This window comes from Pezoporus flaviventris, unplaced genomic scaffold (assembly GCF_033815535.1).
Source record: "Pezoporus flaviventris isolate CSIRO_AGI_PZ_B2104156 unplaced genomic scaffold, CSIRO_AGI_Pfla_v1 ptg000107l, whole genome shotgun sequence".
Classification (NCBI taxonomy): Eukaryota; Metazoa; Chordata; class Aves; order Psittaciformes; family Psittacidae; genus Pezoporus; species Pezoporus flaviventris.
Genome location: NW_026892655.1, coordinates 439,208 through 460,000, shown reverse-complemented (window position 1 = coordinate 460,000; position 20,793 = coordinate 439,208). Strand labels below are relative to the sequence as shown.

Sequence of the window (20,793 nt, the reverse complement as noted above, 5' to 3'; positions counted from 1 at the left end):
TCCCACACCAGCCCCGTGGGGACCTCTTGGCCTCCCTCCCTCCCTCCCTCCCAGTGAGGGACAGGCAGACGGACACCCTGCAGGAGCTGCACCGCCTCTTGGTGGCTGCCCCTGGTGCTCCCTGGGAGCCCCCTCCTTTTCTTCTTTACCCTCATTAAAGTTGTGCTGCATCCAAGCCTGTGCCTCCGAGTCCTTATTCCTTCTGCTGCCACCCTTCCACCCTGTTCAGGGGAAAAGTCGGAGGTGGCAGGGATCAGCGTCACTGAGGTGGATTTTGTCACGTGGAAACATGGTAAATTAATTTCTTGTTTCATGAAATTTTAGAACCATAGAACATTTTGGTTTGGAAGAGGCATTAAACCTCATTTCATTCCAATTCCCCTACCACCAGTATGGACAGGTTCCATGATCACAGCTTGCTCCAAGACCCTGTGTCCAGCCTGGCCTTGAGCACTGCCAGGGAGCACCCTCACAGGGAAGAGCTTCTGCGTACAATTTCATCTAAATCTACCCTCCACCTGTTTAAATCAGTTACTGTTGTCCTATTAGTACATGCTTTTTTGTCAAAAGCCCCTCTCCAGCTTTCCTGTTGTCCCTCTTTAGGCACTGGATGCTGCTTCCAGGTCTCCTGCAGCCTTCTCTTCTCCAGGCTGAACCATCCCAGCTATCTCAGCCTGTCCCCAGAGGAGACGATTTGAGTGCAAACATTCAGCCTATTTTTTACCAGCTATGTGGTCCTTCCATCATATCCATGCCTCTCCAATTTAGAGACAAGGATGTTGTGCAGGACAGTGTCAAATCCCCCCTTGTAGAAGGCACCAGAATTTGTCAGGTGCTTCAATTCCCTGGATCTTCCTTTCCTCCTTTTCAAAAATGGGTGTAGTGCAGTCTATGGAGTAGAAAAGGCTTTGCTGCTGTATAAGAACTGCTCAGCTACAGTGAAAACATCCCTGGGTTATCCACACTCTTTTCAGCACAAATCCACATCGTAGCCCCTGAGAGCTACTATGAAGATGCTTAACCCTATCCCAGGCAAAACCAGCACACTCACTGACATGTCTTTCCAGCTTGACCCCAGGTATTTGGAAGGCAAGAGCCTGAGCCAGAACACACACAGGTTGACTTTAAGGTCTGTGTCCACTTGCAGCCCTATGAGCTTTTGGGGTTCTGGAGAAAGGCTGGGATAGCTCTCCTGTCCAGAGTCTGCAGTGGCTGTGAAAGCAGAAGGCGAAAATGCAACCCTGTAAAGAGCAGATTTTTATCCTCTTGGTGACCTGATGGGCAGAATCCTTTGGGAAAGTGCCTGGAGGAGTGTCAAAGAGGCCCAGGGTGAATGTGGGATACAGCAGTTGAGATCTGATGATGATAACGTTAAGGAGATCACCATAATTACCTCCAGCACTTCCACTTCCTAAAGGATCTACCATGGACATTTTCCTTTGAAACTTCTATTTCTGTAATTGTGCCTCATGCTCTGTTGGACCCACTCCCCTGGGCTTGTGTGGCAAGGCTTTGGTAGCAGGAGGAGGAAGGGTGACGGGGTGGTTTCTGTGAGAACAATCCAGGGGCTTCACCCATGTCTGATAGAGTCAGATCCAGCCAGCTCCAAAATGGGCTCGGTGCTGCCTAATGCTGAGCCCATCACTCTGGGGGTGCCTCTGTGGAAAGGTGTTTAAGAAAGGGCAGAACACTGCCCAGGAAGTGAGGGAAAACCCACTTGAGAACCAGTCCTGTAAACAGCAAGGCCAGGGCAGGAAGAGGTGGAGAAGGTGCTCCAGGTGATGGGGGAGAGATTCCCGTGCAGCCCAAAGGAAAGACCGTGGTGGGGCAGAAATCCACACTGCAGCCCATGGACGATTCCATGCCAGACCATGTTGATATTCCCTACAGGAACAATGGCTTGCTCAGAGATCGTGCTGAAGCAGGCTCCTGGCAGAGCTGTGTCCACTGGAAAATCCACATTGGAGCAGCCTACCCAGAAAGCACTTCAGCCCATGAATAAGGCGTACACTGGAGCAGGCCTTGAAAGACTGCGGCCTAAACTAAAGGCTCATGATGCAGAAGAGGAAAAGTATGAAGAGGAAACAATGGCACAAAGGAATTGCTGTGTACTGACTGCAACACCCCGTTCCACCACTGTTGAGTCATAAATAAGGAAGACTACCCTCGTCACCAGGAAAGCCATTTCCTTGGCCTGTTGGCTGGCTGTAGCAAATGAACTGGTGCGCTTCAATCTTAAGGGAAAACAAGAAATATGTTTACGACATCAAGAAATGACACCCCTGCTTCCTAAACCACTTCACAGAGGTTAGTGTAGTTCCACTGGATGCACACGTAGTCAAAGATTTAGCCAATGGTTTACGTCTAAATGGATATATAAGCACAGTGAAGCCATTGTGTCACTCAGAGGAGAAATAATACAGGAAACAGAAGAATTCCTGCAGAAGGAATAAGGACTCGGAGGCCCATGCTTGGATGCAGCACAACTTTAATGAGGGTAAAGAAGAAAAGGAGGTGGCTCCCAGGGAGCACTGGAGGCAGCCACCAAGATGCGGTGCAGCTCCTGCAGGGTGTCCGTCTGCCTGTCCCTCACTGGGAGGGAGGAGGGAGGGAGGCCAAGAGGTCCCCACGGGGCTGGTGCGGGAGGTGGAGACAGGAAAGGAATGGAGAGGACAGTGGGAGAAGGAAACAGCGCCGCGAAGCTCTATCTCCTGTGCAGATCCATGGTGAGAGGTCGTGGAGGTCCTTGCCCGAGGATGCTGGCAGCAGCTTTAGCAGGGTCTGCAGCAGTAGCGGTTGGTGATGCAGGAGAGGTCGAAGCCCCCGGAGTTGATGGGCACTCCCTCACAGCTGAGGATGCTGCCAACGGCGGCGGAGGTGGAGGAGCCCACAACGGTGTTCTGAGGGAAGGAGCTGAGGATGGGGCCGGGCAGGGTCACCACCACGGCGGAGGGCTGGATGGCGATGGTGGAGCTCTGGCACTGCCTGACACAGCACTCATTGCAGCTGTTGGCCAGCGGGGTCGGGCCGCAGGGCTGGCAGGGCACGCACGGGTTGCAGCAGGACATGTCTGGATGCTGGAGCTTCACCTGGACACAGGGCAGGGGCAAGCAGAGGATGGGACACGGCAGCAGCAGCTCTGCACCCAAGCCTGGGCAAGCCAAGGCACCTCCTGGCCCAGCACACGCTGACCACCTCCAAGCCCAGCAGCCGCCTCAGCTCAGTCCCAGCCTCTCTCTGCACCAGCCCTTCTCTCCCCTTCCCTCTGCCCCCCCACTGAGAAGCAGCTCCCAGCCCTGCACTAGCACAGCCCCCATCAGCTGAGAGCCCCGGGGAGGAACGACCTGCTCTGGAAGCAGCAGCACAAGAGGCTTCGCACTCACCTGATTGCCAGGAGAAGGAGGCCAGAGAAGTGGATGAGGAGCACAGACCTGGGCTGCCTTTTATAGTCGTCCTGCAGTGCCTCAGGCCCACAGGCACCTCTGTGGCAGCAGGAATTTCCTGGCAAGCCCATGGCAAATGCAAACCCTCCCAGGTAATGGCAGGGGCCGTGTCCCGGTTTCCGGCACTGTTGCCTTTTAATTTCCCGGCTCATGTGCTTTGCCATAGGAAGGCTTCTGTCAGTGCCGGGATGAGAAGCCCAAGGGTTTGCAGAGGAGGAGCCCACAACTGTAGGCCCAGCACAGGTGTCCTGAGAGCACTGTTGGTGTTGCAGTAGTGTCCAGCCCTGCCAGCAGAAGCCCATCTGCACACAGCAATGGCCTTCCCTCAGAGAGCTGAGGGGAGCAAGAGGAAAGGCTGTGCCATGTCCTCTCCTGTGGCAGTCCTTGGGCATGCGGAAGAGAAGCACGAGAGCGGTGCCCATTTCCCACAGTGTGGCCACAAGCAATCCCACAGGAATGAGCCAGGAGCACATCCCCTGCCTGCACGGGATGCACCAGCCCTTGATGTGAGGCTTCTGCTGCACTCACGTGGTTCTGCCCCGGAAACCCTTGGGCTTCTCATCCCGGCACTGACAGAAGCCTTCCTATGGCAAAGCACATGAGCCGGGAAATGAAAAGGCAGCAGTGCCGGAAACCGGGACACGGCCCCTGCCATTACCTGGGAGGGTTTGCATTTGCCATGGGCTTGCCAGGAAATTCCTGCTGCCACAGAGGTGCCTGTGGGCCTGAGGCACTGCAGGACGACTATAAAAGGCAGCCCAGGTCTGTGCTCCTCATCCACTTCTCTGGCCTCCTTCTCCTGGCAATCAGGTGAGTGCGAAGCCTCTTGTGCTGCTGCTTCCAGAGCAGGTCGTTCCTCCCCGGGGCTCTCAGCTGATGGGGGCTGTGCTAGCGCAGGGCTGGGAGCTGCTTCTCGAGGGGCAGAGGGAAGGGGAGAGAAGGGCTTGTGCAGAGAGAGGCTGGGACTGAGCTGAGGCGGCTGCTGGGCTTGGAGGTGGTCAGCGTGTGCTGGGCCAGGAGGTGCCTTGGCTTGCCCAGGCTTGGGTGCAGAGCTGCTGCTGCCGTGTCCCATCCTCTGCTTGCCCCTGCCCTGTGTCCAGGTGAAGCTCCAGCATCCAGACATGTCCTGCTGCAACCCGTGCGTGCCCTGCCAGCCCTGCGGCCCGACCCCGCTGGCCAACAGCTGCAATGAGTGCTGTGTCAGGCAGTGCCAGAGCTCCACCGTCGTCATTGAGCCTTCCCCCGTGGTGGTGACCCTGCCCGGCCCCATCCTCAGCTCCTTCCCTCAGAACACCGTTGTGGGCTCCTCCACCTCCGCCGCCGTTGGCAGCATCCTCAGCTGTGAGGGAGTGCCCATCAACTCCGGGGGCTTCGACCTCTCCTGCATCACCAACCGCTACTGCGGCACCAGGTGCAGACCCTGCTAAAGCTGCTGGCTGCGTCCTCAGGCAGGAACATCCCCGACCTCACACCATGGATCTGGAGAGGAGATAGAGCTTCGCGGCGCTGTTTCCTTCTCCCACTGTCCTCTCCATTCCTTTCCTGTCTCCACCTCCCACACCAGCCCCGTGGGGACCCCTTGGCCTCCCTCCCTCCCTCCCTCCCAGTGAGGGACAGGCAGACGGACACCCTGCAGGAGCTGCACCGCCTCTTGGTGGCTGCCCCTGGTGCTCCCTGGGAGCCACCTCCTTTTCTTCTTTACCCTCATTAAAGTTGTGCTGCATCCAAGCCTGGGCCTCCGAGTCCTCGTTCCTTCTGTGGGAAATCCTCAAGTCTGCTTCCTCTTGGACGTGACAAAGACATCTCTGGCTAAACTACATAAGTGAGGGGATGTCTCTAAAGGGTGGCAGTAGTTGGCATGGTGAGACAATGCTGCCTGAGGACAGCCCACTGTCTCTGCCTTCCTCTCCCCTACATCACCCAGCACACCACCCTTACATGCCCAGCACACACGGGCACAGGCAGATGAGATCCTGCCTCATGCAGTCCCTCAGCACCTGGCAGGGGCCAGCTCTCTTCAGGCATGAACAGGTGAGTTATCCCAACACTTAGGACTGGCAGCAGCCAGCCCAGGCTGTCCAACAGGGTCCCCACTTCCTGTGAACCCAGCACCCCCAGCAGGATCTCATCCTATTTCAGGTGCTCATCTTCCCTGATGAAATGAATGTGGCTTCCTTAAGAATGCAAACATAGATGTGCTTTTCAATGATACTTGAAAATTTCCTTTGTAGGCCTTGGTCTCCAGCCCTGGCTAATGCTCTAAATCCTGGCCCCTCTCATAAAATCATAGAATCAGTGAGGTTGGAACGGACCTTTGAGATCATCAAGTGCAACCCTTCCCCAGCACTGCCAGATCCACCAGTAATCATTGTCACTAAGGCCCTCATGTGCACGTTGTTTAAGGCTCCCGGGGCTGTTCAAATTGCACCACTTCCCTGGGCAGCCTGTTCCAATTCCTGATCGCACTCTTGATGTAGAAATTGGCCCTAATCTCCACTCTAAACCTCCCCTGGTGTAGCTTGAGGCATTTCCTTTTCTTCTATGACTTCTTACCGGGCAGAAGAGCCCAACCCCACCTCACTACAACCTCCTGTCAGGTAGCTGGAGAGAGAGAGAAGGTCCAGACTAAAGTTCCCTATGTCCTTTAGCTGTTCCCCATCACACTGTGCTCCAGGCCCTTCACCAGCTCCACCGCCCTTCTCTGGCCCCACTCCAGCTCCTCAGTGTGTCTCTTGTAGTGAGAGGGACAGAAATGATCACGGGATTTTAGGTGCAGCCTCAAATGCCCTGGTCCTGCTAGCCACACTATGTCTGTTCCAGACCAGGATTCCCTTGGCCTTCTTGGCTGCCTGGGCATTACATGGGCCATGTTCACATCCACCAACCAGCACCCCCAGGTCCTTTTCATGGGCAGTTTCCAGCCACTCTTCCCCAGGCCTGGAGCTTTGCAGGGGGTTGTTGTGGCCCAAACGCAGGCTACAGCACTTTGCCTTGTTGAACCTCTTCCATTGGCCACAGCCCACGGATCCAGCTTGTCCAGATCCCTCTCCAGAGATTCCTATCCTTCGGAAGATCAACACTCCCACCCAACGTGGTGTTGTCCACAAAGTCACTGAGGGTGCCCTCCATCCCCTCACCCAGATCACCAACGAAGATTGTAAACACTGGCCCCAGGACCAAACTCTGAGGACCACCACTAGTAATCAGTCGCCAACTAGATGTGACGCCATTTATGACCACTATTTGGAATCCGCCTTCGAGCCATTTTCAATCCAGCAAGGAATCCACACTTCCAGGCCATGAGGAACCACTTTCTCCAGCAGAACGATATGGGACAGTGTCAAAAGCTTCAGGAAAGTCAAATAGACAATGTCCACAGCCTTTCCCTCATCACCTAGGTGGTTCACCCTGTCATAGAAAGAGTTCAGGCTGGTCAAACAGTACATGCCCTTCAGGAACCCGTGTGAAATGGGTCTGATACCGAAATTTTCCAGTACGTGCCTTATGGTCTCACCAAGGATCATCTGCTCCATGACCTTCCCCAGCACCGAGCTCAGGCTGACAGGCCTGGAGCTTTGGGAAAATCCTCCCTGCCTTTTTCTAAAGAAACATCACAGTGGCCAACCTCCAACATCTGGGGATCTGCCCACTACACCAGGACTGCTGATCAGTGATGGAGAGTGGCTTGGCACGCTCCTCTGCCAGATCCTTCAGCCATCTTGCTTGGAACCTTCCAGACCCATAGACAGGTGTATGTCTAAGTGGAGCACCACTTATTCCTGGATTGTGGGGATTTTTATCAGCTCCCCATGTCTGTCACCTAACCTGGGGGACTCTGGTGTTACCACTGTCATTTTCCTAAGTGCTGGGTTACCTCAGCCCTGCATGCCTGGAGAGAGGTGGGCTCTGACAGGTGCTGAAGGACTGCATGAGGTAGGATCTCATCTGCTTGTAACCACGTGTGCTGGGCATGCAGGGACAGCGTACTAGCTGAGGTAGGAGAGAGGATGGCAGAGAGAAGATCAGAGAAGAAGCCGTGTGCTCTTCTGAGCAGTCTTGACTCCTCATGCCCGCTCCTGCCACCCTTTGGAGCCATGCTCTCACTGATGGCCATTGTCGGTGGAGAAGCCAGGGATGTTTTTACTACCTCCAAGGGGAAGCAGACTTGAGGATCTCCCACAGAAGGAAGGAGGACTCGGAGGCCCAGGCTTGGATGCAGCACAACTTTAATGAGGGTAAAGAAGAAAAGGAGGTGGCTCCCAGGGAGCACCAGGGGCAGCCACCAAGAGGCGGTGCAGCTCCTGCAGGGTGTCCGTCTGCCTGTCCCTCACTGGGAGGGAGGGAGGGAGGGAGGGAGGCCAAGAGGTCCCCACGGGGCTGGTGTGGGAGATGGAGACAGGAAAGGAATGGAGAGGACAGTGGGAGAAGGAAACAGCGCCGCGAAGCTCTATCTCCTGTGCAGATCCATGGTGTGAGGTCGTGGATGTTCCTGCCTGAGGACGCAGCCAGCAGCTTTAGCAGGGTCTGCACCTGGAGCCGCAGTAGCGGTTGGTGATGCAGGAGAGGTCGAAGCCCCCGGAGTTGATGGGCACTCCCTCACAGCTGAGGATGCTGCCAACGGCGGCGGAGGTGGAGGAGCCCACAACGGTGTTCTGAGGGAAGGAGCTGAGGATGGGGCCGGGCAGGGTCACCACCACGGGGGAAGGCTCAATGACGACGGTGGAGCTCTGGCACTGCCTGACACAGCACTCATTGCAGCTGTTGGCCAGCGGGGTCGGGCCGCAGGGCTGGCAGGGCACGCACGGGTTGCAGCAGGACATGTCTGGATGCTGGAGCTTCACCTGGACACAGGGCAGGGGCAAGCAGAGGATGGGACACGGCAGCAGCAGCTCTGCACCCAAGCCTGGGCAAGCCAAGGCACCTCCCGGCCCAGCACACGCTGACCACCTCCAAGCCCAGCAGCCGCCTCAGCTCAGTCCCAGCCTCTCTCTGCACAAGCCCTTCTCTCCCCTTCCCTCTGCCCCCCCACCGAGAAGCAGCTCCCAGCCCTGCGCTAGCACAGCCCCCATCAGCTGAGAGCCCCGGGGAGGAACGACCTGCTCTGGAAGCAGCAGCACAAGAGGCTTTGCACTCACCTGATTGCCAGGAGAAGGAGGCCAGAGAAGTGGATGAGGAGCACAGACCTGGGCTGCCTTTTATAGTCGTCCTGCAGTGCCTCAGGCCCACAGGCACCTTTGTGGCAGCAGGAATTTCCTGGCAAGCCCATGGCAAATGCAAACCCTCCCAGGTAATGGCAGGGGCCGTGTCCCGGTTTCCGGCACTGCTGCCTTTTCATTTCCCGGCTCATGTGCTTTGCCATAGGAAGGCTTCTGTCAGTGCCGGGATGAGAAGCCCAAGGGTTTGCAGAGGAGGAGCCCACAAGTGTAGGCCCAGCACAGGTGTCCTGAGAGCACTGTTGGTGTTGCAGTAGGGTCCAGCCCTGCCAGCAGAAGCCCATCTGCACACAGCAATGGCCTTCCCTCAGAGAGCTGAGGGGAGCAAGAGGAAAGGCTGTGCCATGTCCTCTCCTGTGGCAGTCCTTGGGCATGCGGAAGAGAAGCACGAGAGCGGTGCCCATTTCCCACAGCGTGGCCACAAGCAATCCCACAGGAATGAGCCAGGAGCACATCCCCTGCCTGCACGGGATGCACCAGCCCTTGATGGGAGGCTTCTGCTGCGCTCACGTGGTTCTGCCCCGGAAACCCTTGGGCTTCTCATCCCGGCACTGACAGAAGCCTTCCTATGGCAAAGCACATGAGCCGGGAAATGAAAAGGCAGCAGTGCCGGAAACCGGGACACGGCCCCTGCCATTACCTGGGAGGGTTTGCATTTGCCATGGGCTTGCCAGGAAATTCCTGCTGCCACAGAGGTGCCTGTGGGCCTGAGGCACTGCAGGACGACTATAAAAGGCAGCCCAGGTCTGTGCTCCTCATCCACTTCTCTGGCCTCCTTCTCCTGGCAATCAGGTGAGTGCGAAGCCTCTTGTGCTGCTGCTTCCAGAGCAGGTCGTTCCTCCCCGGGGCTCTCAGCTGATGGGGGCTGTGCTAGCGCAGGCCTGGGAGCTGCTTCTCGGTGGGGGGGCAGAGGGAAGGGGAGAGAAGGGCTTGTGCAGAGAGAGGCTGGGACTGAGCTGAGGCGGCTGCTGGGCTTGGAGGTGGTCAGCGTGTGCTGGGCCAGGAGGTGCCTTGGCTTGCCCAGGCTTGGGTGCAGAGCTGCTGCTGCCGTGTCCCATCCTCTGCTTGCCCCTGCCCTGTGTCCAGGTGAAGCTCCAGCATCCAGACATGTCCTGCTGCAACCCGTGCGTGCCCTGCCAGCCCTGCGGCCCGACCCCGCTGGCCAACAGCTGCAATGAGTGCTGTGTCAGGCAGTGCCAGAGCTCCACCATCGCCATCCAGCCCTCCGCCGTGGTGGTGACCCTGCCCGGCCCCATCCTCAGCTCCTTCCCTCAGAACACCGTTGTGGGCTCCTCCACCTCCGCCGCCGTTGGCAGCATCCTCAGCTGTGAGGGAGTGCCCATCAACTCCGGGGGCTTTGACCTCTCCTGCATCACCAACCGCTACTGCGGCACCAGGTGCAGACCCTGCTAAAGCTGCTGGCTGCGTCCTCAGGCAGGAACATCCGCGACCTCCCACCATGGATCTGCACAGGAGATAGAGCTTCGCGGCGCTGTTTCCTTCTCCCACTGTCCTCTCCATTCCTTTCCTGTCTCCACCTCCCACACCAGCCCCGTGGGGATCTCTTGGCCTCCCTCCCTCCCTCCCTCCCTCTCAGTGAGGGACAGGCAGACGGACACCCTGCAGGAGCTGCACCGCCTCTTGGTGGCTGCCCCTGGTGCTCCCTGGGAGCCACCTCCTTTTCTTCTTTACCCTCATTAAAGTTGTGCTGCATCCAAGCCTGGGCCTCCAAGTCCTTATTTCTTCTTCGAGGAACCGTTCCACTCTGTTCAGGGGAAAAGTTGGAGGTGGGAGGGATCAGCGTCACTGCAGTGGATTTTGTCACGTGGAAACATGGTAAATTAATTTCATGTTTCATGAAATTATAGAACCGTTGAACATTTTGGTTTCCAAGAGACACTAAACCTTATCTCATTCAAATTCCCCTACCACAAGCATGGACAACTTCCACTAGAGCACCTTGCTCCAAGCCCCTGTGTCCAGCCTGGCCTTGAGCACTGTCAGGGATGGCGCAGCCACAGCTTCTCTGGGCACCCTGTGCCAGCGCCTCAGCACCCTCACAGGGAAGAGTTTCTTGGTAATATTTCATCTGAATCTACCTTCCTTCAGTTGAAATCCATTACTGTTGTACTATTATTACATGCCCTTCATCAAAAGTCCCTCTCCAGCTTTCCTTTAGCCCCCCTTAGACACTGGGCGATACTCTAAGGTCTTCCGGAGCCTTCTCTTCTCCAGGCCGAACAAGTCCAGCTCTCTCACCCTGTCTACATAAGAGACTCTTCAAGTGCAAGCATCTAGCCAACTGCTTACCTACCAAGTGGTCCATCCATCACATCTATGCCTCTCCATTTTAGAGACAAGGGTGTCGTGCAGGACAGTTTCAAGACCTATGAGCTTTTGGGGTTCTAGAGAAAGGCTGGGATAGCTCTCTTGTTTAGAGTCTGCAGTGGCAGTGAAAGCAGAAGGCAAAATTGCAACCCTGCACTCATAAGAGCAGATTTTTGTCCTCTTGGTGACCTGATGGGCAGAATCCTTTGGGAAAAAGTGTGAAGGAGGGTCAGTGGAGCCCAGGGTGAATGTGGAATACAGCAGTTGAGATCTGATGATGATAATGTTAAGGAGATCACCATAATTACCTCCAGCACTTCCACTTCCTAAAGGATCTACCATGGACATTTTCCTTTGAAACTTCTATTTCTGTAATTTCTCATGCTCTGTTGGACCCACTCCCCTGGGCTTGTGTGGCAAGGCTTTGGTAGCAGGAGGAGGAAGGGTGCCGGGGTGGTTTCTGTGAGAACAATCCAGGGGCTTCACCCATGTCTGAAAGAATCAGATCCAGCCAGCTCCAAAATGGGCTCGGTGCTGCCTAATGCTGAGCCCATCACTCTGGTGGTGCCTCTGTGGAAAGGTGTTTAAGAAAGGGCAGAACACTGCCCAGGAAGTGAGGGAAAACCCACTTGAGAACCAGTCCTGTAAACAGCAAGGCCAGGGCAGGAAGAGGTGGAGAAGGTGCTCCAGGTGGTGGGGGAGAGATTCCTGTGCAGCCCAAAGGAAAGACCGTGGTGGAGCAGAAATCCACACTGCAGCCCATGGACGATCCCACGCCAGACCAGGCGGGTTCTTAATCTCAACCCGTGGGTTTTACTTGCTTCCCATTCTCCTCCCCATCCCGCCAGGGGCTGAAGGGAGCGTTTGAGCCAGCGGCTGTGCTGTACTTGGTTGCTGACTGGTTTTAAACTACAAAAGTCCCTTTTGGTGGGCAGCATGGGGCAAGAAGGGTGGAGATATCGACGGATCTGACCAGAACGTGTTCTCCTTTTGTTGTCCGTGGTAGTGCCTGGTTATGACACGATCGAGCGGTGGTCACGGAGCTCATCTGCGTGCGCTCCCGGGCACCTTTGTCCCTCGGGAGCCATCTGCTGGGAGCTATTCACAATTACATCCTTGTCCTTTGCAGAAAGAGCCAACCGGCGGCGCAAACACCTTCCGTCCTTCCTTCCTCCCTTCTTCCCTTCCAGGATCCTCCTTCTCCTCCAGGATAGTCACAGTACTATCTGAGAATTGTAAAGATTTTGAATATCCTTTGAATAGCCTTGAAAGCTGCCTGGTTCTTCTGCTAATATCAAGCAAGCCAGTTGTATCTTAGGTTAAATGCACACAACAATGGCTTTTCCTCAGAGAGAGCTGAGGGGAGCAAGAGGAAAGGCTGTGCCATGTCCTCTCCTGTGGCAGTCCTTGGGCATGCGGAAGAGAAGCACGAGAGCGGTGCCCATTTCCCACAGCGTGGCCACAAGCAAGCCCACAGGAATGAGCCAGGAGCACATCCCCTGCCTGCACGGGATGCACCAGCCCTTGATGGGAGGCTTCTGCTGCGCTCACGTGGTTCTGCCCCGGAAACCCTTGGGCTTCTCATCCCGGCACTGACAGAAGCCTTCCTATGGCAAAGCACATGAGCCGGGAAATGAAAAGGCAGCAGTGCCGGAAACCGGGACACGGCCCCTGCCATTACCTGGGAGGGTTTGCATTTGCCATGGGCTTGCCAGGAAATTCCTGCTGCCACAGAGGTGCCTGTGGGCCTGAGGCACTGCAGGACGACTATAAAAGGCAGCCCAGGTCTGTGCTCCTCATCCACTTCTCTGGCCTCCTTCTCCTGGCAATCAGGTGAGTGCGAAGCCTCTTGTGCTGCTGCTTCCAGAGCAGGTCGTTCCTCCCCGGGGCTCTCAGCTGATGGGGGCTGTGCTAGCGCAGGGCTGGGAGCTGCTTCTCGGAGGGGGGCAGAGGGAAGGGGAGAGAAGGGCTTGTGCAGAGAGAGGCTGGGACTGAGCTGAGGCGGCTGCTGGGCTTGGAGGTGGTCAGCGTGTGCTGGGCCGGGAGGTGCCTTGGCTTGCCCAGGCTTGGGTGCAGAGCTGCTGCTGCCATGTCCCATCCTCTGCTTGCCCCTGCCCTGTGTCCAGGTGAAGCTCCAGCATCCAGACATGTCCTGCTGCAACCCGTGCGTGCCCTGCCAGCCCTGCGGCCCGACCCCGCTGGCCAACAGCTGCAATGAGTGCTGTGTCAGGCAGTGCCAGAGCTCCACCGTCGTCATTGAGCCTTCCCCCGTGGTGGTGACCCTGCCCGGCCCCATCCTCAGCTCCTTCCCTCAGAACACCGTTGTGGGCTCCTCCACCTCCGCCGCCGTTGGCAGCATCCTCAGCTGTGAGGGAGTGCCCATCAACTCCGGGGGCTTCGACCTCTCCTGCATCACCAATCGCTACTGCGGCACCAGGTGCAGACCCTGCTAAAGCTGCTGGCTGCGTCCTCAGGCAGGAACATCCACGACCTCACACCATGGATCTGCACAGGAGATAGAGCTTCGCGGCGCTGTTTCCTTCTCCCACTGTCCTCTCCATTCCTTTCCTGTCTCCACCTCCCGCACCAGCCCCGTGGGGACCTCTTGGCCTCCCTCCCTCCTCCCTCCCAGTGAGGGACAGGCAGACGGACACCCTGCAGGAGCTGCACCGCCTCTTGGTGGCTGCCCCTGGTGCTCCCTGGGAGCCACCTCCTTTTCTTCTTTACCCTCATTAAAGTTGTGCTGCATCCAAGCCTGGGCCTCCGAGTCCTTATTCCTTCTGCACCTTTGAGAACACGTTTCATTTGAAGTCTTTAGAAATCAGCATTGGTAGATGAATCATTCACCAGAACAACCCTGGGCACTACTTCATTGTTTGGAAGTGGAGCGAATACCTCACATGGTTTATGTGACTTCTAGAGAGCAAATATTAAATGGTTTAAGCCCAGTTGCTGGCTGGCCACACAAGTATTGCATTGGCATACATTTTATGGCTAGAGGAGCTGTGACTCTTCAATTTCCACGTTTTTATCAATAATGAGGTTTTCTCTATATAGGCCTTCTGATATTTCCAAAGTGAAAGCAAGGTTTTACAACCAAAATGAACAGGTCTGTTGAGAGGAACCGGCACTGTCAGATTCCCTCTTTGCACCGTGTTTCCCACACTAGCCAGGAATTAATTAATGAAACTATAAAACTGTGCCAAAAAGAGATAATATGCACAAGTTTCGAAACACAAATCCCTCTAAACGAAGACTGTTCTCGTCTTATTTTATCTCCTTTGAATCCTTTGCATTTACAGCAAATGAGAACTTATGGTAGAAATGATGCTAATCCTTGAAGATACATAGTACATTTCATTTGGTCAGCACTATTGTTGGATATGTGTTTTTCCTATGTACAACACTGTAGATGAGTTTACCTTTCCTTTTTTCCTCTCTGTACTAAAAATATACTTTGAACATTTATCAGGAAATACCTGTACGAGGAATTTCACCGAGTCTCCTTCCTTCCTTCCTCCTTGAGAAGGAGGAGGAGGAGCAGGAGGAGGAAGGTTCACCATTTCAACTGAATTAAAATCAAGATGATAATTTAGTCACAGAATCACTGATGGTTCTTTTGGCTCTAAATCATGAGTTCATTTTTGTGATCATTATTGCTTAGAGCCAAACTTGTAACTCATATTACAGGAACAACTGTGGGGAACGACAGACCAGTCAGTCTCACCTTGATGTCCAGCAACGTCATGCAGCACATCCCCCTGGAAAATATGCAAAGGCACATGGAAAATAAGGAGGTGACTGGTGACATGCCTTCCCTAAGGGAAAATCATGCCTGACAAATTTGGTGGCCTTCTATGATGGGGTTACAACATTGATGGTTAAGGGAAAGGGACATCATCTACCTGGACTTCTGCAAAGCATCTGGTACTGACCCACACAACATACTTGTCTCTAAAATGGGGAGCTGTGGACCAGGAGGATAAGGCATAGGCTGGGTGGTTAATGACTCAATGTCCAAGGGGGGACCAGTGATGAGGGGTCCAGACTGGGGCCAATATTATTTGACATCTTTGTTGGGGACATGGAGAGCAGGACTGAGGGCACTCTCACCAGGTCTGCGGATGATGACAGGCTGAGTGCTGGCTGATGCTCTAGAGGGAAGGGATGCCATCCAGAAGGCCCCTGACAGGCTGGAGAGGTGGGCCGGGGTGAACTTCACGGAGGTCAGCAAGGTCAAGAGCAGGGTGCTCTGCCTGGCTTGGGGCAATCCCAACCATGGGCAAAGGCTGGGTGATGAATGGATTGAGAGCAGCCCTGAGCAGGACTTGGAGGTGTTGGCTGATGAAAAACTCAACATGAGCTGGCAGTGTGTGCTTTCAACCCAGAAACTGCCATGTGCTGGGCTGTATCAAAAGGAGAAGGACCAGAAGGTCAAGGGAAGGGATTCTGCCCTTTTACTCTGCTCTTGTGAGACCCCAGCTGGAGTACTCCATTCAGGTCTGGGGCCACCAGGATAAGGAACACATGGACCCGCTTGAGCTGGTCCAAGGAGGGCCACAGAACTGATCAGGGGGCTGAAGCACCTCCTCTATGAGAAGAGAGAGAGGGAGAGGCAGAGGGAAAGGAGGAGATGGCAACCAGGTTTTACCTGTTGACTACTGATATGGTCCTGTCATGGGACTCAGTACTGCAGGGAGTCACATGGAGTATTCAGGGTCATGGAGGACAGAAGGACATTTACTGAGCCTCTTGTGCTTGTGGGATTACCACCTATGGAATAAAAAACGCAGGAACTTTTTAATTCATTCCCTTATGACATAATCCCTGCAGGAAGCCTCATCTGGGGACGCTATTTGCCAACTGGTTCAGGACTTAAACTTTTAAACTTACGTCCTCTTCTTGTTTCTTGCCCTTGCTATGCTGGGGGTATGCTGTGCCAGCCCAGTGCGAATAAAACGTGGATGATCTTGGATCAGCAAGTGACAATAGAACATCTGAAAGTGCTGGAATGATGCCACTGTGGACTTTCTGATCAGCAGCAGCACTGGTAGCTGCTGTAGGAAATTGAGAAGGTAAAGCAGCTACAGTGTGCAGATGTGGGGCAGGAGAAGCTGTTGGGTGCCAACCTGCCACCCAAGAACCCAGCCCTGAGCCTTGCTGGAGAGAGCCACCTTCCCCTGAGCTCAACTGGAAGGGTAATTTTGGCAAGTATCACTGAAGTGTGTTTGAATGTGCCTGAGTGTCTCACGCAACTTATCCTTCTTTTGCTCTGCTTCTCACATTGAGCTTAGTGGTGTCATTGTCTTGTTCCCTGGCATCCTTTTCCCTCTGGCAATCGCTGGGCTAACTGGTTACTATCAATGATTCTGCTTTGCTCTTTCTTTGTGTGCACTATGGGGCGAGCTTTGCTGGTGAGCTGGGCTGCTTCTGGCTGCCTTGCTGTCACTCTCAGTCCCTGGCTTGCCTTCCATTGCAGAGCAGGCATCTCTTCCTGCTCCCGACATCTGTTTCCAGGGTATTGATAGTCACAGCAATACCCTGTGTATTGCTTTAAATGAAAATCTAACAGGATAAGGAGGAATAGACTACTCTAAATTCTTTACTGACAGAACCACAGCACAAGCCCAAATTCTCTGGCAATCCCTGATCGGTTTATCCTGTGGTTCGTCTCTGAAGTGAGCACTGACTCTCCATGCAAGGGGACATACACACGAAGAGGCAATGTCCCAAATTCAGGCTTTGTCCGTGCCAGCCATTCAGCAAAGTGTGTCAAACCAACTGACTCTGTATACTTCATCCCCTACAAAAGCAAGCAGCAGCAAGCAAGGCTTATTGTCCATAGCATAAAAGAATCTGTCAACTGGTAAGACATGCCTGCAAAGAAATGTGCAGTATATCCTGTTTCCCTTTGACTTACAGAGGAGTAGCCCAGTAAACACTGTTTGCCAGAGCAGGAATCCATTAGTGGCATTAGCAAAACCATTTTTGTTCAGACCCAGGAAAGTTCGTACAGGTTTCACAGTAACTTTGCTCCTCACATCTGCTTTGATGCTTAGAGAAGATGCAGAAATGGGGTTTGTTTGGATTTGGGGTTTGGTTGGGGTTTTTATTCCTTTATTATTTCCTCTTTGGAGTCCTCTGTGGAGAAGAGGAACCAGGCAACTCTGAGACTGCAGGCAAAGCAGTCCTGGGTGGAATAAGGGGCTCTTGATGCCTGAATGGAATGAAGTAATATTAGGGATAAGAACTGTTGCATTGAGGAGGGGCCAAAGCCTGCACTGCTGGGGAAACAAAAGTCTGTTTATGAGGAGAGCAACTAACTGTAAAGTTACACCAGATTTTAAGAGTACAGATTCAGGGAAGCCAAGGTGAAGATGAAAGAAAGCAGTTCCCAACACTGATACTACCTGGGCTAAACAGAATTTGCACTGTTTAGTGTGGGGATATAAGGAGGGTTCTAGGATGGGGATTTCTGATCCAGAGGAGTGCAAAGATGACCCCTCTTGGTGTTGAAAGCTAACTTCACTCTCCCTTCTAAATTCCTCACAGGCACTCTCAGATGGTAACTGGAGATGCAGAACGTAACCAGTCCTGTAACAGAATTCGTTCTCCTGGGTTTTAACAACAGTCTTAAGATTCAGCAATTCCTCTTCACAGTCTTCTGCCTTGTCTATCTGATGACCTGCTTGGAAAACATCACCATCCTCACCACTGTTATCACTGACTACCACCTGCGCACACCGATGTACTTCTTCCTGGCCAACTTAGCATTCACAGATATTGCTGAATCATCAGTCACTACTCCCATTCTGTTGTCAAGTCTCCTCTCCCAGCCCAGATCTGTTCCACTCAAGGAGTGCATGCTTCACATGTTTTTGTTCCATTTCATTGGTGGTGCTCATATCTTTCTTCTTGCAGTGATGGCAGCTGATCGCTATGTGGCTATTGTTAAGCCCTTGCAGTACCTGACTGTAATGAACCGTGCAGTGTGTTTAGGTCTAGTGGCAGGGTCATGGGCAGGAGGATTCATTCACTCTGCAACACAGATTACTCTGCTTCTCCCTTTACCTTATTGTGGTCCTAACACTCTGGACAATTTCCACTGTGATGTCCCACAAGTACTGAAAGTGGCCTGCATTGACACCTACCTGATAGAGCTGCTGATGGTCTCAAATGGTGGCCTACTCCTCATAATAATTTTTGTCTTGCTGCTTACTTCATACACTGTCATTTTAGTCAAGATAAGGAGGCAGGTCACCAAAGGAAAGCACAAAGCTTTTTCTACCTGCATAGCGCAGATAATGGCAATAGGTATAACATTCATTCCAGGGATATTCATCTATGCTCGGCCCTTCAAGACATTTGCACTGGACAAAGTGGTCTCCATCTTCTTCACTGTGGTTGTTCCAGTGCTGAATCCCATGGTCTACACCCTGAGAAATACTGAAATGAAAAAGGCCATCAGGAGACTTATTTCGAGGGTTCTGTTCTCAGAAGGAACGGGAATAGCTTAACTCCCTGCAAAATGGTCATCTTTTTGCTTTGTAACTCGTGTAACTTATCATTATTGAAATATCTGAACTTCCAGCAAAGACAATTGCAGAAGAGAAATTCTTTCTGGAGAAGTGTCGGAGGAAACTTGGATCCCTTTACGTTATGTGCAGTTCCCATCTATACAGTCTGTAGAGTCCAGAGCAAGTTACACCACGTTAACACTAAATCACGTTGTTTCCAGGAGTAGAGGGATCCTGCTGGCTTTTTACCATCATCATTCCTGTTACCATCTCTAATGCTGAGTGACTTGTCTCTTTTGAAACCAGGAATTCCTTATCTATGTCATTCAGTCATAACTGTATCCCAATACAACCAACTTGGGCCTAATCCTGCAACATTAAAACCACAGTTTCCATATTGAGATCAAGCAAAAGAAACCTTCCCTATCAATATGGTTATGCTGATCTTTGCATTGCTTGCTCAAGGGACAGGCAGCGGGAGCCATCGCAGGGTAAATTCACTGCCTCACTTCAGAAACTTTACAACAGCTGCTTAATGGCTAAGTGGTTTTTTACATCTTCAATGTAGTGTTTGTTTCACCCCCTCCAGGGAACTTAACTTGCCTGTGGGTTACTGGAACTTCATAATTAAAACACAGGAGAACCAGAGTTAAGGAAACTTCACTTAAGCTTCTAATGACTTTGCTTCTGGGAGCTGATCTACTTTGAACTCTGTGAGAAGAGCCAGAGAATTGATTTTCTCATTTTATTCCTTGTAAAGACAAGACTGGAAGAAACCTCTCAATACAAAAAAGCTTAATTATTCTAATACAATACTCTATATAGACTATATATATTACTCAATACAATACTTAAATTACTCTAATAGAATAACACTGAATCACTTTGACATTACATTTCAAATGCTTGAAGCTTTTAAATTCATGTCTTTTTTAAAGGTGCTTCAGACTGTGTTCCAAGAAGAAAGAGACATCCAAAATAATGAATGCATTAGAACAAACCTTTTTCATAACTGCTGTAGGGCTGTCCCATCAGACACTACCAGCAACAACAGAGGGCACACTCCATCATCTTGGAGAAGTCGTGGAGATCAAGGGACATTATGAAACACTAGAAGGTGGCTAATATCACCCCCATCACCCCAAGACAGGCTCAAGGAGGATCCAGAAAATTATAGGGCCATCAGTCTTACATCACATGATGATGGAGCGAATCATCCTGGATGATGGTGGAGCAAAGATAATGGAGCAAACCCTCCTGGAGGCTATCACAAGTCAAACCAAGCACGTGACTGGAAAACCCCAGCACAGATTCCCCAGGAGCAAATCGTGCTTGACAAACCTCATCACCTTCTACAACAGAGTAACCTGTTCAGTTGATGCAGGCTGGGAACGGACATTGTCTACCTGGGTTCAAGAGTTTCCCACAGCCTCCTCCTAGAGAAACCAATACCTTACAGTCTAGGCAAGTTGTGTGGGAGTTGGGTTGGGTCCGGCTGACCACCCAGAGGGGGTTGGTGAATAGCCCCTTTTCCAGCTGGTGATCTGTCACCAAACTGTCCCTCATGTCATCCTCATGTCATGGTGTAGGTGCCCCTGTCAAAGTGTATATGCACAAAACTCCCAGCTTTTCTTTACACCTTTCTCTACATCCCAGAGAAGCCTGAGCAGTTCCCAAGCTCAGTAACCAGACAGAGCACTCATGGTAGTCACTTCTCCCCTTCTCAGAATTAGGAAATAGAAATAATACCTTTCCTATCTACAGAGCTACTGTCCTGGATCTTGTATTCAGCTGTCCTCTGAAATGTAAGTTGTCATTGCTACAGGATGGCCTTATCAGTAAATCCTTCAGAGAAGTGATTATACAAAATGTTTAACAGCCCTGCTGGGTTCAGGCTCTTCTCTGCTCCTTTGCTAAGTGCATCTTGTTGGTTATACAATAAAAAGCTGGTCTCCACACACAGAGGTGAACACAGAGGCCCAGTAACAGGTAGAGAAACTACACTAACTTGACCAGAGAAACAAGACACCCTAAATCAGCTCTTCCTAGGGCAGTAGCAGCAGAGCAATCAGCCCCACACTGTCAGGGTGATACCCATTCTGGTCAATCAGTGGCAGTAGCTTTCTGGGTCATCTGAGACAGTTACTGCCTATGGGCATAACAGCCCACACACATTATGGAATGAAGGTGAAAAGCATCTCAGGATTGTACAATATTTATTATAGGATATTCATGGGAAGAACTACCTGCTGGTTGGTGCAGCTGTCTGACCCTGCCCTTTGCTCAGTGCAG

At 52.7% G+C, this 20,793-nt stretch overlaps 6 protein-coding genes across 6 annotated transcripts; 4 read left to right on the top strand and 2 right to left on the bottom strand.

The window, feature by feature from the left end:
• Window positions 1-2,736: 2,736 nt before the first annotated feature.
• On the bottom strand, window positions 2,737-3,235 carry LOC133281835 (feather keratin Cos1-2-like). The gene has a single exon (XM_061477681.1). It carries the CDS (start codon window positions 3,066-3,068, stop codon window positions 2,772-2,774), a length of 297 nt encoding a protein of 98 aa, XP_061333665.1. The 5' UTR covers window positions 3,069-3,235; the 3' UTR covers window positions 2,737-2,771.
• Window positions 3,236-4,378: 1,143 nt separating this feature from the next.
• LOC133281836 (feather keratin Cos1-1/Cos1-3/Cos2-1-like) lies at window positions 4,379-5,171 on the top strand. Its single transcript, XM_061477682.1, has one exon. The coding sequence runs from the start codon at window positions 4,565-4,567 to the stop codon at window positions 4,868-4,870; it is 306 nt and encodes a 101-aa protein (XP_061333666.1). The 5' UTR covers window positions 4,379-4,564; the 3' UTR covers window positions 4,871-5,171.
• Window positions 5,172-7,828: 2,657 nt separating this feature from the next.
• LOC133281786 (feather keratin Cos1-2-like) lies at window positions 7,829-8,421 on the bottom strand. Its single transcript, XM_061477616.1, has one exon. The coding sequence runs from the start codon at window positions 8,261-8,263 to the stop codon at window positions 7,958-7,960; it is 306 nt and encodes a 101-aa protein (XP_061333600.1). The 5' UTR covers window positions 8,264-8,421; the 3' UTR covers window positions 7,829-7,957.
• Window positions 8,422-9,571: 1,150 nt separating this feature from the next.
• LOC133281785 (feather keratin Cos1-2-like) lies at window positions 9,572-10,069 on the top strand. The gene has a single exon (XM_061477615.1). It carries the CDS (start codon window positions 9,764-9,766, stop codon window positions 10,067-10,069), a length of 306 nt encoding a protein of 101 aa, XP_061333599.1. The 5' UTR covers window positions 9,572-9,763.
• A 3,027-nt stretch (window positions 10,070-13,096) lies between these two features.
• On the top strand, window positions 13,097-13,737 carry LOC133281698 (feather keratin Cos1-1/Cos1-3/Cos2-1-like). The gene has a single exon (XM_061477480.1). It carries the CDS (start codon window positions 13,132-13,134, stop codon window positions 13,435-13,437), a length of 306 nt encoding a protein of 101 aa, XP_061333464.1. The 5' UTR covers window positions 13,097-13,131; the 3' UTR covers window positions 13,438-13,737.
• A 3,820-nt stretch (window positions 13,738-17,557) lies between these two features.
• LOC133281687 (olfactory receptor 4D1-like) lies at window positions 17,558-18,947 on the top strand. Its single transcript, XM_061477465.1, has one exon. The coding sequence runs from the start codon at window positions 17,560-17,562 to the stop codon at window positions 18,499-18,501; it is 942 nt and encodes a 313-aa protein (XP_061333449.1). The 5' UTR covers window positions 17,558-17,559; the 3' UTR covers window positions 18,502-18,947.
• The last annotated feature ends 1,846 nt before the right edge of the window (window positions 18,948-20,793 follow it).